Source organism: Ictalurus punctatus, chromosome 5 (genome assembly GCF_001660625.3).
Source record: "Ictalurus punctatus breed USDA103 chromosome 5, Coco_2.0, whole genome shotgun sequence".
NCBI classification, from domain to species: Eukaryota; Metazoa; Chordata; class Actinopteri; order Siluriformes; family Ictaluridae; genus Ictalurus; species Ictalurus punctatus.
The window spans coordinates 26,717,431-26,735,272 of record NC_030420.2 but is presented as its reverse complement, the minus strand read 5'-3'; the positions used below and the strand labels follow the sequence as shown (position 1 = coordinate 26,735,272).

General features: G+C 37.3%; 1 protein-coding gene across 2 annotated transcripts in view; it reads right to left on the bottom strand.

Annotated features, from left to right (window-relative positions):
- Positions 1–17,842, bottom strand: part of nphp4 (nephronophthisis 4) — a 210,204-nt gene that overhangs the window by 20,028 nt on the left and 172,334 nt on the right. The window contains exons 18-22 of one of the 2 annotated variants that reach the window (XM_017468908.3): positions 16,279–16,437; positions 15,322–15,533; positions 13,717–13,943; positions 7,994–8,183; positions 3,436–3,510 (exon numbers count right to left, since the gene is read on the bottom strand). In XM_017468908.3, the coding sequence (XP_017324397.1) occupies positions 3,436–3,510; positions 7,994–8,183; positions 13,717–13,943; positions 15,322–15,533; positions 16,279–16,437 (863 nt within the window). The remainder of the gene's footprint in view (positions 1–3,435; positions 3,511–7,993; positions 8,184–13,716; positions 13,944–15,321; positions 15,534–16,278; positions 16,438–17,842) is intronic. The other variant, XM_017468909.3, reaches the window with a different exon arrangement.

The following is a 17,842-nucleotide window of genomic DNA, read 5'->3' as shown; positions in this document are numbered from 1 at the left end:
CAAATCAGTTGGAAATTATCAAGGTAACAAAAACTCATTTGAACAAGTCAGCTCCCATTACAAATGTTAAACACAAATTATAACTTGCCCAGAAAAGAATATCTGCTGAAATGCATGGCTAAGAGCCAGGAATATAGAAAGAGTGCTTGAGCCTGATATTCAAACACAGCCAACAGAACTGCGCTTAAACAACCTGCTGAGTGCTGAGTTGTTTTCTGCTTACATGCTCTGACGTTCCCCGGGAGAGAAAAAAGCACAGTTTATGATTTAAAAGCATACTCACTACCCAGGATAAAGAGAGCTGTTCTGGGAAATCTGGCTTTTTGATTTCGATCAAACAAAAAATATCTCAAAAGGGGCAGCACTTTAGAAAAATGTTTGCAGGTGTCTAAGTGTTACATGCCTTGTTACATGCCATGTTACATGCTCATTATATATATATATATATATATATATATATATATATATATATATATATATATATATATATATATATATATATAAATCAGCAAACCATTTATGTACTCAAGTGATTTTTGCCCTAATTTAATGTGAAGCTTAGAATCAAATACGACCTAGCATTGGCCTTCTATAGCCACAAAGCACAAGAATACCATTTACAGGTTCCCTCTCTTTTCAGAGTCGGCAAGTTAAGTTCAAAAGTTACTCCATATTTATACAGGGAAAGCTTCTTGCATTCAGAGTACGCTTATGCGGGTGAATAAATTGATTTATTTTGGGCAGCTTATTCAGATTATTGAAATGACCTGCATATAGTTCAGGCCTCTGAGGTTGCCAGCTTGGATAGAAAATGTGGACTGAAGAAGTAAATAACTTTTGTTGTGGTCAAATGTAGTAGGGCTTAACATGAAACCAAGATTTTTATTTTATTTATTTAGTTTTTTTTTTTAAACAAATTAATAAATAATGATAATATGGTGATATATCAATTTACTGCTGCATGAATAGACCTAGTTTAATTGAACAATATGGCTACCACCCTAATTATGTGGCAGCTTATAAAACAGAACATATTATTTTAGTTGGATGTAAGCTATTTTAATTGTTATTTTGAATTAGTTTAAAGGATAAGCTGACGAAACACACACCTGCCATGCTTACAGCTCACTTGAAGTAAGAGTTGTTCATATTTTTTGAGATCCTTGAGATAATCAAAATCAATGTCTCTAATAAGGATACTGTCTCATCCAATGCCCTGTACTTATGTGAATACCGATGTGCACAATTTCAGTATTAACTCCTCACTATGCACATGTAACTCAACACTGGATACTGCCCTGTGTGTGTACTCGAGAATTGAATATACTCAAGTGCTGATTTCTTCAGGTCTGTTAAAAATCAGTACAGCCTACAGTAGAAACACACAACCAAGATGGAGGGTGTCACTGATCAGGCATCATCAGGAACAGAACATTTCTGAGAGTTCAGTGGAATAACGGCTAACACACAGCGAGATGTAATTGGAATAAAGGCAGGAAGTTTGGATGCAAAGTTTCACATCAAAAAGGATCCGTGTACCAAATGATTAAAAGTTTCAAGCCCTGGTTGGTTTTCAAGATCTGATCTCAGTCCACTTGAAAACAGTGGCCTGGGCTTTGGCCCGTGGTTGATCCTAGGTAAACCAAAGTGTGAAAATGCACTTTCATATCAGGGCTCTTAATTAGGTGTGTAGCTCAGTAGCTACTGTGGAAAGTTGTTTAAAAGAATAGAGTTTAAATTTATTTCTATAACACAGGGTAAGCTCTTGGCCGATTTTCATTAAAGCATCTCATAATTTTTCTTCCATTGTTTCTGTCAAACTACATGCCAATAATACAATTCAGCGTGTTGAGAATAATAGACTGTAGAAAAAAAGAAAAAGCAGAACAAGAAAAAAAATTTCATCATTCATGTGGCTCCCAGGTGGGGGCAACAGAAACTTGTTCGCCCTATTGTCCGTAGATTGAGAGTTTAAATCCAGATGATACCACAGCCACCCATGGCCAGTGGTGTAAGAGAGCAAAACTGGCCATGCTGTCTGGGTCAGAGGGATGGCTTTCCCTGTCAATCATTGAGACACTCGCAAATTGTGGTGAACTTGTATATGTGGAAGAGGGCAAATAGCAGTTGGGGAGAGAAAAAAACAAAACAAAACAAAACAAAATATATATATATATATATATATATATATATATATATATATATATATATATATATATATATATATATATATTTTTTTTTTTCCCTGTTATTTTCCATGTGTACTCATGGTCTCGTGATGTTTTGGGGTTCTGTTCTTGATTATGTTTTCGTCTTGTGTTTTTCTCTTAGTATATCAGTAATCGGTATAAGTACAGAAATCAGTACTTACGTAAGTATAAGTGCATATCAGTATGTTTAGACTATGGAGTGCCCAGGCTGACTTTGCGTGCATAATAAACCATCTCTTTTACTCTACCATGGCTCTTGGTCTCCTGATTCTTACTTCTTAATATCTTACTTCAGCATTTCGATCATCCAGAAAAGATTTACATCAGAATCATTGCAAGGTTACCTACCCATGTGGCAGGGCCATCGAGTAGAGTTACATGTCAGTGCATTTAGTGGGTGGGCAGGTGTTACAGGGTTCTTACTCTTTGCTTGTGACAGAACCCAGATAAGTTTGCCAAATAAACATGAATTGTGATGTCCGAGGTCAACAGGTTTAAAATGTATATTTCTGTGCAATTCACTTCAATAATTTTCTTGACCTTCCAGATGTGTGCACAATTCTGATTCTTTATTTTTGTTACAGAGTTTTTTTTTTTTATTTATCATCACTGTTGATGTCAATTAGATTTCATGTCTAACACCATGTTCCTCTTTATCACATAATCATCAAGTGAACGCATCAGTCTTATATGTGCAGTGTATAAGACAGCGCTCTCCAGAGAGATGTTGAAACAAACAAAAATGTCAATGTGCATGTAGATTGATTTAGGGAAATATTACTGCAAGGATCCTTGATATTTTTTAAGCAGAAACCTCATTGCAGTATTACCAACACATGGTGGTCTTCACTGCATTTATTTATATATCAGTTAGTACGGATTCTGTCACTTACTGCTAATGAATCATTTGAACTGTTTAGACATGGACCGTATCTTGAACAGTAGTGTTCTTGTTTTAACATCTTTCTTCAATGTTCCTCGGTACACTGTGCTCATGTTTGGTTAGGGAAATTAATTAGTAGTGATATACAAGTGTATTGTGTGCTTCTATTAAAGGCTTGTTACAGTCCTTTAAGAAGTATGTATTCACTCAGAGAAGCTCCTACTTGCTTTCAAGGTTTGATACACAGGAGCTGCAGAATATTACTTTTTCTTTCATACTGCTGAAAGGCCATGCAGAAAATTGCATGAGACTGATAGAGGCAACAAGGATTAATGTTCTTACCTTGATAAATTTAGTCATCACTGTGTTAGACTGCTGGTGGTGAGCACAGTGTAGACTGTTAGAAGTCTTTGAGTCCTAAAATATCAACAAATAGGCCATTAGTCAACAGCACACAGTATTTGTCGGAAATGGCTTGATTATTTACTCTAATAATAATAATTATATACATATATAGTAGGCATGAGACAACTGTATGCTACTATATACACCAATCAGCCAAAATATTAAAACCACTGACAGGTGAAGTGAATAACATTGATTATCTCGTTACAATGGCGCCTGTCAAGGGTTGGAATATATTAAGCAGTAAGTGAACACTCAGTTCTCAAAGTTGATGTGCTGGAAGCAGGAAAAATGGGCAAGGGTAAAGATCTGAACGACTTTGACTAAGGCCAAATTGTGATGGCTAGACAACTGAGTCAGAGCATCTCCAAAACAACAGGTCTTGTTGGGTGTTCCCGGAATGCAGTGGTTGGTACCTATCAAAGGTGATCCAATGAAGGTGCTCCAATACCTCAGAAGAGCTACTGTAACACAAATTACTGAAGCAGTTAATGCTGGCTATGATAGAAAGGTGTCAGTACACACAGTGCATCGCAGCTTGCTGAGTATGGGGCTGTGTACCCGCAAACCGGTCAGAGTACCCATGCTGACCCCGTCCACTGCCGAAGGCACCTACAACGGGCACGTGATCATCAGAACTTGACCATGGAGCGATAGAAGAAGGTGGCCTGTTCTGATGAACGTTTTCTTTTACATCATGTGGATGGTTGGGTGCATGTGTGTCATTTGCCTGGGGAAGAGATGGCACCAGGACACACTATGGGAAGAAGGCAAGCCGGCGGAGGAAGTTTAATGCTCTGGGCAATGTTCTAATGGGTCTTGACATTCATGTGGATGCTACTTTGACATGTAGCACCTACCTAAATATTGTTACAGACCAAGTACACTTCTTCATGACAACGGTGTTCCCTCATGGCAGTGGCCTCTTTCAGCTGCACCCTGTCACACTGCAAAATTTGTTTGAGGAACTTGACAAAGGTTTCAATGTGTTGGCCTCCAAATTCCCCAGATCTAAAGCTGATCGAGCATCTCTGGGATGTGCTGGACAAACAAGTCCAATCCATGGAGGCCCCAACTCACAACTTACAGGACTTAAAGGATCTGCTGCTAATGTCTTGGTGTCAGATACCACAGCACACTTTCAGAGGTCATATGGAGCCATGCATTGATGGGTCAGAGCTGTTTTGGAGGCACAAGGGGGACCTCCACAATATTAGGCAGGTGGTTTTAATGTTATCGCTGATCAGTGAACACTTAAGCCACAATGCAAGACGTATCAGGATACAGGCATCACAAGATAATACTGACACAAAACGTTACATTTTAAATTTGAATACATTTATTTTGTAATGACAACAAATCAAATCACAGCAATATCAACACAACAGGGCTGTCAAGCTCCTATTCTGCCCGGGCCACATCAGCATTTTTGTGAGACCCTGAAGTACCGTAATTGAAGCCTATTATTTTTATTACATATTTAACATATTCTGACGACTAACACCAATAATATACATATAACACCATAATATAATATACAGTAGGCTCTAAAATTAGAATAGGATGGGCTAATAGAAACTATTATAACTATAAGTGTATGCACTCTTAGGTAATAACATTATATTTATTATAATAAATGTTTTTTTAAAGAATGCATTCCTCTGTTTAATATTTTTTTTAGATACTGGCTGCTGTGATGAGAAACATGATAAGCCAATTCCCTGTTTCTGTTTTGTTTACTGTAAAACAAAAGTAAAAGTAAAGTACAAAAGAAAGGATTGATAATATAAGGTATAATTTCCCCCTACTATTAACACTATTAATTAATTTAATAATTTTCAGTGGCACTGTCAAAGATATTTCATGGCAGTGTAATTAATAAGGGAAACTTGTTTAATGGCAGATTAAATGATTAAACAGCAAATTCAATTTCAAATTCATAAGAAATTGTACAGATCAAGAAAATAATAGAAACTGGAGTGCAAATATACACAGTAGTTTATGGTAGCTGCCCTTTGGATGGCAAAAAATGGCTCATCAGTTTCAGTTAAGCACTGCAATGTGGCAGTCAGTACTCTACAAATCTGCTAGGAATTCTGGATATTGTGAAAATATTGAGCAGTAGTGTACTGTAGAAAGAAGTGAGAATGTTGGGCATACTAAAATATTAAAGCACTGCTGCATCAGCCTCTTTAGGTAGAGATGAAGCAAGAGCTGGCACTACTATCAGCAGGTAGTTAAATGGCATTGTGGGAAATGTAGAAAACAGTTAACCAAAGTGAAAATAGACTAACATGTTAATGAAAGAAGTGTACACTGATGTGCATCATTTGTACACTGGGTTTACAGTGCACTATGGGTGAAACTATACAGTGGAACAATCCAGGGAATATACAGTGCATCCGGAAAGTATTCACAGCGCTTCACTTTTTCCACATTTTATTATGTTACAGCCTTATTCCAAATTGCAAATTTATTAAAAATAAAAAAACAAAAAAGCACATGTACTTAAGTGTTCACAGCCTTTGCCATAACACTCAAAATTGAGCTCAGTTGCATCCTGTTTCCACTGATCATCCATGAGATGTTTCTACAACTTGATTGGAGTCCACCTGTGGTAAATTCAGTTGATTGGACATGATTTGGAAAGGCACACACCTGTCTATATAAGGTCCCACAGTTAACAATGCATGTCAGAGCACAAACCAAGCCATGAAGTCCAAGGAATTGTCTGTAGACCTCCGAGACAGGATTGTATCAAGGCACAGATCTGGGGAAGGGTACAGAAACATTTCTGAAGCATTGAAGGTCCCAATGAGCACAGTGGCCTCCATCATCTGTAAATGGAAGAAGTTTGGAACCACCAGGACTCTTCCTAGAGCTGGCCGCCCGGCCAAACTAAGCGATCGGGGAGAAGGGCCTTAGTCAGGGAGATGACCAAAAACCCGATGGTCACTCTGACAGAGCTCCAGCGTGTCTCTGTGCAGAGAGGAGAACCTTCCAGAAGAACAACCATCTCTGCAGAACTCCATCAATCAGGCCTGTATAGTAGACTGGCCAGACAGAAGCCACAGCCCACCTGGAGTTTGCCAAAAGGCACCTGGAGGACTCTCAGCCCATGAGAAACAAAATTCTCTGGTCTGATGAAACAAAGATTGAACTCTTTGGCCTGAATGGCAAATGTCATGTCTGGAGGAAACCAGGCACCACTCATCACCTGGCCAATACCATCCCTACAGTGAAGCATGCTGGTGGCAGCATCATGCTGTGGGGATGTTTTTCAGCGGCAGGAACTGGGAGACTAGACAGGATCGAGGGAAAGATGAATGTAGCAATGTACAGAGACATCCTTGAGGAAAACCTGCTCCAGAGCGCTCTGGACCTCAGACTGGGGCGAAGGTTCATCTTCCAACAGGACAACGACCCTAAGCACACATCCAAGATAACAAAGGAGTGGCTACAGGACAACTCTGTGAATGTCCTTGAGTGGCCCAGCCAAGGCCAGACTTGAACCCGATTGAACATCTCTGGAGAGATCTGAAAATGGCTGTGCACCGACGCTCCCCATCCAACCTGATGGAGCTTGAGAGGTCCAGCAAAGATGAATGGGAGAAACTGCCCAAAAATAGGTGTGCCAAGCTTGTAGGATCATACTCAAAAAGACTTGAGGCTGTAATTGGTGCCAAAGGTGCTTCAACAAAGTAGTGAGCAAAGGCTGTGAATACTTATGTACATGTGCTTTTTTTTTTAGTTTTTTATTTTTAATAAATTTGCAAAGATTTCAAACAAACTTCTTTCACGTAATCATCATGGGGTATTGTTTGTAGAATTTTGAGGAAAATAATAAATTTAATCCATTTTGGAATAAGGCTGTAACATAACAAAATGTGGAAAAAGTGAAGCGCTGTGAATACTTTCCGGATGCACTGTACAGTCTGGGGAATAAGTATAGAACGCGTCAACATGTTTTTCAGTAAATATATTTCCAGTGAGGTTATTCACATGAAATTTTCACTAGACATCAGTATTAACTCAAGAAATCCGCGAATATAAAGAATTGACAACATTAAAGTCCATAAATAAAGATGTATGTGTAAAAATGTGGAACGACAGAGGAAATAAGTATTGATCACGCTAACTGAAATTTATTTAATACTTAGCGGAGAAGCCTTTGTTTGTTCAATAATTATTTCCCCCACTGTAATTTGTCCACTGAGTGTCTGGATAATACCACAAAATGGCTGCACCCCAAATAGTGCACTACATGGTAAATAGGGAATAAATTCAAACACTGCAAGAGACTCAACATTTGTAGCCCAAAATCACGACAGAAAGAATTTCAGTACAATATCTGCAGAATAAACAGTGCCTTGTATTGCATAAAAAATAAGGATCAGGGCATTTGGGTGAAAGTTCCAAGAAAACTGTCCATGCTTCATGTTCATCTTACAGAAAGACTGCCTGAGAAAAAGAGTGTACCTGACAAGACGTTTACCTGACAAAGCATGACATGCCCAGAGACAAAGCTCTGGTACTTCAGAGGGATGTGGACGTTCTCTCTGGGCCGCAAGTACACCTGAGGTGTTGAGCTGTCCTCCTTCATGTGAAACATCTCCACCTCCAAAGGAGTGCACATCTTTGTCAAGTCTTTAAAATACCTCCATTCCTCAGCATTCACTATAACACTACAGACAGAAATTGAGAAGTGAAGAACAGCTTCGGGCTTTTCTTTCTCTTTCCAACATTTTATGCTGCGGGTTAAGTAAGCAGTGTGGATTTGGTTTACTGTTAGACAAAGACGAAAAAAGTCTCGATTTCTAAAGGTATTGCCTGTTACAAAAAATACATAAATAAATAAAATAAGATAACATGGGCTGAGAATAAAATATTATTTCCACACTAGAAATTTCATCCACAAATATATGAAGGAAAAGGTTGCTTGAGACATCAAAGGCTGAACCTCGGGCCATGTGAAAGTGAATATTCGTAAAAGATGATCAAAAGAATTCCAGGGTTTCAAAACTCCATCTTGCACACAAAGGACAGAGACTTGAAATTGAGTCTCATCATGTTTTATCATATTCTGTTCCATAATACCCAGCACTAAAGGCGGCATGTCCTTCTGAGACTCGCACACACTACCGAGGAGGGGAAAAGTTGAAAGCGACAATAAGACATTTCATGGTTTAGAAATAGAAAAAGAGCTGTAGGCAGACAGCTCTCAGAGATAAACATGTTCAGCTCTTCAATCCAAAATTCGGCATCCAAACAGGTGGTAATAAGATCTGTAGAAACTGTAGAAAAGACAGACACAGAGTAATCCCAGAGAACTAATATAATTTATCTGACTATTTTATGATGGTTTGACATTTTCACAGTATGATAACCCGGTCAAAAAATATCAACGTTCAAGTCATTTTCACATATGCATTTAATTAAATATATTTAATTGGGATGATTCTTGAACAATTGCTATCGATACTTGATAGAACCACCTTTGCCTACAATTACAGCTGCAATCCAGCTTAAATATATCTTTTTATATAAATTATGTCAGATTTGCACAGCTGGATCCTGATATTTTTGCCCATTCTTCTTGGGAAAATGATCAAATAAAAGGAGGCTACCACTACCATGCTTCACTGTGGATGTGGATGGTGAACACTGTTGGCTTTCTGCCAAAAGTAATGCATTGTGCTGCGAGCAAAAGGTTACGTTTTGGTCTAATGAAACCCAAGAACCTTTTAAAACATGTTTTGTTGAGTTTTCAACACAGGATTTAACAGGGCTTTTTTTTTTTTTTATCAATAATGGCTTTCTTCTCACATTTTTTTTTTTTTTTTATCATTTACACAACCTTTTCACATTCTGTTGTTATTTTATGTAGTTGGAGATTGTCAAAAAAAAAAACAACTACATTGCAAGGTATCTTTGTACATCCCTAGGAATAAAATTTTCAAACACAGATGCCTGGTTTGTTTTGGAGGTGGATTTAAAATGGCCAGTGTTGGCCATGTTGCTACTTTGTAATGTGATTATCATGGGAAGCAATGCAAGCCATTGGAAACAATCTAGGTCATTAACAGCCACAATTAAATCACCATCAAATCATCAAAACAACTGCTGATTGACCAAAAATTAGGCTTGGGTTAATTCATACCAAGTTATAAACATATTAAAATGTTTTTTTTTCTTCAACAACAACATAAAAAGATTTTTTTTAAATCAACAGTAATGTGAAGCGCCATGTTACATATAAGACCTTTGACCGAAAACAAAGATTCATTCCCTCACCAGCCTCTTTTTTCCCCCTCTTTTTAATAACACAAATATTTTTGCCTAATTCTGGAAACTCCTTCCATACACATCTTCATACAAAAAATTTCAACATCTCAATGATTATATATATATATATTTTTTTTTAAATAACAACATTTGAATCTGTTCATTGTAAGTTATGCTTTTAATGTCTAGCATTCCTAAGGACTAGCGTGTGTAATCTTTCTTCGAGTGCATATGTTTGTGTGTATATGTGTATTTATTGGTGAAACTTTGTACTCCGTTGGCTTTTTAGCAGCTATATGCTTGGATTTGATCCTTTATGCGCTTTATGGTTTCTCTGTAATAAGCTACATTTTTTTTTGTCGTATTAACTTCAAGAGAAAGTGAGGGAGCAACTGTTTGTAGCCGCTACAACTTAACTGATAGCAGGAACTAATTTATTTTGCGGATGTTCCACAACATTAAATGTAACTATAAACAGATAAAAAGAATGATGCCGTTCTTTAATAAATAAATATTGCAATCATTGTAAATCAAGAGGAATAAGACACTTCCTAAGGACTAGCGTGTGTAATCTTTCTTCGAGTGCATATATTTGTGTGTAAAAGTGTGTTTAGTGGTGAAACCTAGTACTCTGTTGGCTTTTTAGCAGCTATATGCTTGGATTTGATCCTGCTTCATTTGTAAATCGCTTTGATTAAAAGCCTCTGTCAGATGAAGAAACTGGAAATGTGTATATATTTGCAGTAAATGCCAGAGGAGTGCATACATTCCCCTCCGAAACTATTGGAACAGCAAGGCCAATTCATTTGTGTTTGCTGTAAACTGAAGACATTTGGGTTTGAGATCAAAAGATGGATATGCGATTGAGCTTTTATTTCTTGTTAGATGTGTTAAACAACATAAAACATAGAACCTTTTGTATCAATTAATAGTAGAGCAAAAGTATAGGAACAGATAAGTCTTGATGTAAATTGAAATAAATAATACTTTGCTCATGAGTGGTTTGCATCTCGTGGTATGATCTCTATATGACTGTTCTCAAAGTTTTCTTTAAATGATTGATTGTGATACCTTCAACCCTGCCCTGTGGAGGTTGGTGATAATGCCACTGACTGTTGTTTTGGGGTTTTTATTCACAGCTCTCACAATGTTTCTATCATCAGCTGCTGTTGCCTTCCTTGGCTGACCCATTCGGTGTCTGTTGCTCAGTACACCAGCAGTTTCTTTCTTTTACAGAACATTCCAATTTATTATATTGGCTATGCCCAATGTCTGTGCGATGCTTCTGATTGATTTTCTGTCTTTTCTCAGCTTTACAATGGCTTGCTTTTCTCCCATAGACAGCACTCTGATCTTCATGTTGGCTTGTCCTTTTGTAACAACAATTTCAGTCTTCACAGGTGAAACTGAAGGCTAAAACCAGTAGAGGTTCAGAGCTATTTAATGTTTAAACAATCAATCTAACAGAACACACCTGGGTAACAAGAAACACCTGTCAGTCCCATGTTCCAAAATTTTTTGCTCACCTACAAGTTGGGTGGTCTTATACAAATTGTGCTAAGTTGTATGATGTTTCACACATCTACATATAAATACCAGGAAATAAAAGCAGAAATTCTAAACTCTCTTCTCATATTCATCTTTTGATCTCAAACTGAACTGTCTTCAGTCTACATCGAAAAATATGAATTGGCCTTGCCATTCCAATAATTTAAGAGGGGACCGAATATGATAGCACAGTAACGAACGTGCCACATTTAGAACAGTTTGATAACCAGCATCAAAGTCTAAACACAACACAGTGTCTGCTCAACCCAGAAGGACATGACTGATTCACAGGTTGTGCAGATTCAAAGAAAGGATTTCAGTCATATTACAGGTATTGCAGCAACATGTTAGAGTGTGCTCATCACACCCCATAGTGATGTCAGTGTAGATCTGTTACCCTAACTACTGCTTCTACGTCACTACACTCAGAAACCAGACACACAAAGCTTTTTTTTTTTTCCTCTAATTTTGCATGTCTGGAGAACTAAGCACTCTAATGCTATCAAGAGATTACATGATCTTTGTTGTAATCATTTACACAACAATTTGCAGAAATGACGACGGCTTTTGTTCTTTACTGCTAATTTCTCTCTTGTTTTGAACTGATTGCTTTGATTACAATTCATTTGCAGCCTCAGTTTCCTGGCCTTTGAGGTTTTATGCTGCTTTCATGATATCCAAAATGTAACTGTGCCCATGTTTTGTATGGGGGGGGGGGGGGGGGGGGATCAGATTGGTCCGAAGGTACTGATTAATTTTCTATAACAACAGCAGCTTTGACAATAGTAGCAGATGCAGTTCAAATCACAGGTTTATATTAATGCACTCATTCGAATATTTTAGTGTTTACATGGACTTGTATGGCTGATGCAAACAGACTTGGATTGTTGCATAATTTCCTGCAATTATAGCATTAGCACATTAGAAGCAAAATGGCACATGGTGACCATTTTAAATCTCCATTTAAAACGAACAATAAGAGTGTTCTAATGTGTCTTCATAACTCATTCACAGGGTACAATTCCCTATGCAGGACCCGCCACATAATCTATGGCTAATAATAACGTAAAATTAAATAATAAAAAAGTCTAAGGCTGGAGAACTTGCACTTTATGGTTTCTCGGTAATAAGCCTTTTTTTTTTTTTTTTGTCTTATTAACTTCAAGAGGCAGTGAGGGAGCATCTGTTTATAGCCGCTACAACTTAACTGATAGCAGGAACTAATTTATTTTGCGAATGTTCCGCAACATTAAATGTAACTATAAACAGATAAAAAGAATGATGCCGTTCTTTAATAAATAAGCATTGTAATCACTGTAAATCAAGAGGAATAAGACACTTCAGGCTGTGTTATAATTGGAAAAGAATTTCCAAGAACTTCAGGGTGGTAACAGTATAGTAACTCCACTTTACACTGATGTAACACACTACCCCAACATTGACTATTTTCCTATAACAGCATGCTCTGTCATGTTTTATCCCTTACTAATCAAACATTTCTTTTGTGCCAAATCTTCACATTGACATTTACACATTCAGTGCATTAGCAATCAGTTTTAATGCACAAACACTTTTATGGAAAAAATGAACAAAAAGTCTAATCATTCAAATATTGTGGGGGTGGGGCTTAACTCCATTCAGGTCAAATGAGCATACTAGCAGCATTAGTGTCGGACTTTTAAAAAAAACAAAACAAAAAAAACATATATATATATATATATATATATATATATATATATATATATATATATATATATATATATATATACATATATATATATATATATATATACATATATATATGTATATATATTTATGCCTAACTACAAACCACTGCTATCCACATTCTCAATTATCATCCCAGCTTCAACATACAGGGTGTTCCTCCACTCAAAGCCAAATTACACTCTATGGCTTGGGGTATAAACAACAACTTAATGTCGACTGCGTAGGTTTGGACATCATTGCTAGGCTTCGGTTCAGACTCCAAGCCAAGGCTGCCATATTACATTGCACCAAAATATGATCTTGAGCATTCTTAATTAAAGGCCTGGAGACTGATGACTCCTCTGGCTCTCCTCTTTACGAAATGTTTTCTCCTTCCTTATGTTTATTATAGTCATTTAGCAGGATTCAGAACAAGGCTTAGGGAAGTTATGACATAATAGGCTCTATTTTCATGTAGGCGGATAGGTAATTTGCTGGTAGCACACTGGAAAATTGCTAAATTGTTTGGGCGTAAGCCCATTTCTCTTTTATACAACCAGGTTATCCTTGATTGATCCTAGAACCCTGGAATTGCACTGTATGCATTAAAATAAACACATCGTGAACACATTAGTGGCTTAACCATTCAGAAAAGAGTGGGTATGTAAAAAGTCCCACCTAAGCTCAGGGTCTTCACACTCGATGGTAACAGTCTGAGGAATGTTGAAAGGGTTCCTAAGCACAAATTCAAAGAACTCAGCGGTACCGAGCGTTGCATAGATTGTGTGCGTGGTGGTGATGGCTTGGCTCAGCATGTTAATGATGCCTTCCACTTTGCAGCGCTCTCGATAGGCCTCTATCAAACGCAGGTCTTGAGAGTGCTGTGTCCGATCCTCCTTTCTCCTCTAGAATAGAAGCAGATAATTGAAGAAGAAACAAAGTCATTGAAGAGATTAGAGCACACAAAAAATAAAGAAATAAAAATGACAAAACCCTGACTATTTAAACAACTTGTTCAGCAACAAAAGATTAAAAAAAGTGCTTAACTACAAGGAAATGATCAATCAAACATCTAAAACACCTTCTTTTATCATTCTTAAAAAGTAGTAAAGAGGATATGTGCAGAGCAGAGTGGATTTTAGGACAGTGCGTAGTGAAGTGGAGATGAAGAGGGAGGCAACGATCCAGAGTGCTTTATCTCATATATCATTCACAGATGTAAGTGCCAAGCTCAGTTACTGCTGAAGAGCAAGTGATGCTCTGGAATATGATGTGAATGCAATAAAAACAGCCTTGTGAGCAGATTAAAAAGATAGTATTTTCATTTTTACAATACACTGGGAGTACCAGCAGTCCAAAAGTTTGCGTCCACTCGCAAGATCTTTTTAAATAATATTTTTCAAATACCATTAAAACATTTACAACAGGTTTGTGTTATGCAGGCCGATGCAAAGTGGAGTTACCTCGGAGTGGAGCATTTTCGTATAACAGCATGACCCAAAGTGTTTTACTACTCTCATACCACAGACTAACATTTTTTATTTATTAATGAAAAAAGTCATACATTTCATCTTTTTATAATTTCAATATCCGTGGAACATCTGCAAGATAAGTTCCTGTTTGAACATAATCATTTATGTTATAGCAGCTATTAATCCCTTTAGCAGACTTTCTTTCTCTCTCTCTCTCTCTCTCTCTTTAAGTTAATAAGACAAAAATGCAGCTTGTCATGTTCCACAGAAACTGGAAAGCACAAAGTCTTTGTTCTGAAGTCTCTCCGATTGCAGAAACCCTACTGTTACAAAGAACTAACACTGAAGACTCCCTCCCTATATGTTAAAGAAACATTTCCTTCCAGAAAGCTTTGCAGTATCAATGATTATACATTTTTCTGTGTTAAATAACAACACGTTTTTATTATCATTATTCTCCGATGATGTGGAGTATCGTCTATCCAAGTCCCTATGAACAAACTGTTACTATAGAACCTATAACAGTAATGATTAACAATAATTAGAACGAGTGCATTTAATTTAAACCTATATTTTGCTGGAACTACTGTCAGAGCTGCTGTTATAGAAAACACCTTCTGACCAATCAGATTCGAGAACTTGTTTTTAGTCATTAAGATAAAGCTTGCAAGAAGCTGAAATGCATCAAGAAATGCTTGGTTTAATAAAGCTTGTCTGAATCATCCATGATAACTGATGAACACACAAATAGTTCTCAGTAGTAGGGTGATTCTTTTGGCCATTAATGTTCACTGAGTGTTCTTTCTCTTACCATATAACTGGCTTTCTCATGTGAGTTGGATGTGGCGTTTTCTTCATATTGACGGACAGCTGCCATCCTGTCACTCTTCCTCTGACGCACTTCCTCTGTCTCACCTCGACTCTGCAGCCAGGCATCATCCACTCCTCTCATCCGACTCTGCAGAAGACTAGCCAACTCGCCATCAATATCTGGCAGACGCTGGGCCCGCCTCGCATTCCGTGCTACAACACACACACACACACACACACACACATACACACTTATATTCAGTCTATATAGACTGAGTGTATTGCATATACTATACAACATACTTGTGCCTGTGTTCCAGTACTTACTATTCAACAATGGTCTTTTGACTGAGAGGTGAAACCATTTAGAAGAGCCAAACTTTTAGTAAAGCCTAAAAAGCCAGAGGCAGTGTAAAGACTGTGGTGTAATTTTTTAGTGACAGAGCTTGATGTGCCTTCTATAAAATAAATATGCCAGATTTTGCCTTCCTTTTGTTACAAAAGGAAGTCTGTTTTCTTCATGTTCTCTTTTTAAATCAGAATCTTCACTATAGGTTCTCTGCAAAATCAGTATCATAACTAAAGGTTCTTTCGTCAGATTATGTTATCAAATCATAATTAAAGGCTCTTGCCTGTAAAATAATTACCTTAAGTACATTTTTCTCTGTTCAGTATATTCAGGTATATCCAGTTAAGGTTCTCTGTACAAAACCTGAATGTTCCCTAAGGTGTTCTCTTCAAAATTAGAATGTTCAGTAATTATTCTCTTTTCAGAATCAGTATCTTTACATCATCACATGAGGGCTAGTTACAAGCAGTTATAACCAACTGAATGCTTAAAATCAGTCATTAGTATAAGTGTTGTGTATTTCTTAAAGCCTTTAATATCCTTTAATATTATGCTTGCTACTGAGTGCATTTGTGAACTGTAGTATAATTCTTTATTACTACAACTCACATACAAATGGGAGAAATCCAGTACCGTTGCGGTTGAGGACAGTGTTTGCGGACAGACTGCCTCCTTGAAAGCCTGTGGGAGTCTGGCTGGGCTGAATGACATGAGAGCGAGATGGAGGGAGAAGAACAGACGAGTTCGGGTTTTTCTGTACCACACCACCTGTTAAACACAAGAGCCAGGCCTGATTCAATTTGGTTTTGACCCTATTCCTTCTCATTTTATTTTGTCAGGTCAATTTGAGATATCCTCATGAAGAATTTCATTTGAATGGATGGCTTGAGACAAATAAACAACTAAAATGTCATAACTACTTTAGATCTTGTAGGATATTTAATACCATTCTCAACAAAATGGCTACAAGACCCAAGAACATGGGTGAAGCAATTTTTTTTTTCCAATACCTTCTTTTTTTGTGTGTGTTATTGCACTGATCAGAGCTTCAGAGACTATTCAGTGGTCAAAATTAAATAAGATGCGATGCCATTAATGATGAAGCGAGCATGTAAAGGACAGGAGTTACCTGACGCGATTTTCAGATGAACAAAAGAAAAGCGTCTGCCACATGTGTTTCAAACCTTTTCACAATTCCGGTCCTGTTTTCTCTCTGTCAGCTCAGAGCAAATTCTAAATGACCACATTAGCTGCATTATACCCTATTCTCATGAGTACACGAATATAAACAGCTCCAAATGTCCCACTGGCTTTACGCTTGATTACGGCTATTCAAGGGCTGTAATTGGGGCGTATAACGAGAACAAGGTCAGATCTCAGAGAAAGGTGTGTTGGCATGCTGCTTTTGATTGAGTAGCCTTTATTAAAAAAAAATAAAAAATACCAGCAGCGTGTACATGCTTTCTACAAAGTCCCGAGGCTTTGGCCTGTCAACGCAGCGCAGATCTGGCAGGGAGCACCAGCTCTTTTTCTAACCTAAGGGATGATGGAGAGCCAAGCATGCTGAAACATTGCTCACAATCAGTTTGACCCTGAAGCCTGTTTCTTTCACAAGGATCTTCAGAGAAATGTCTTGCCGTAACATACAACAAGCCGCACAGAATTGCCTCGTGTCCTTGTGAAACATCTAACAACAGGCATCTATCATCTACATGTGTGCAGAGAGCTTTCACTTTCATTCCCTACGTTCAGAAAGGGGTTATAAGCATTTAATACTGAAATATGTTTCCCATGTTCTATAGGAAATACATCTGCTAGACATAACTACTTGAGACTGAGATTCAAAAATCATTCTCCAAAATTCAATTTCAATATCATTAATAATAATAATTAAAAAAAAAAAAAAAAACAATTACTGTGAGCTTCACAATTGTCCTTCAGTTTTTCCATTCAAAAACATTTTCATGTTTCACATCAAGTCATGGAAAGTAAAAAAGCAAATCCATCTGTGACAATCAACGTAATACTAGAACATATAAATCTTACAGACTTACAATATTTTCTTATACCATAGTGCTGATTGGTCAGAAGGTATTGAGTAATTAAGTGCATACGTCATAAGCATAAGTTAAGAAACATAAGTTCTGGTAGAAAATGCCATGTGGAAAGAACT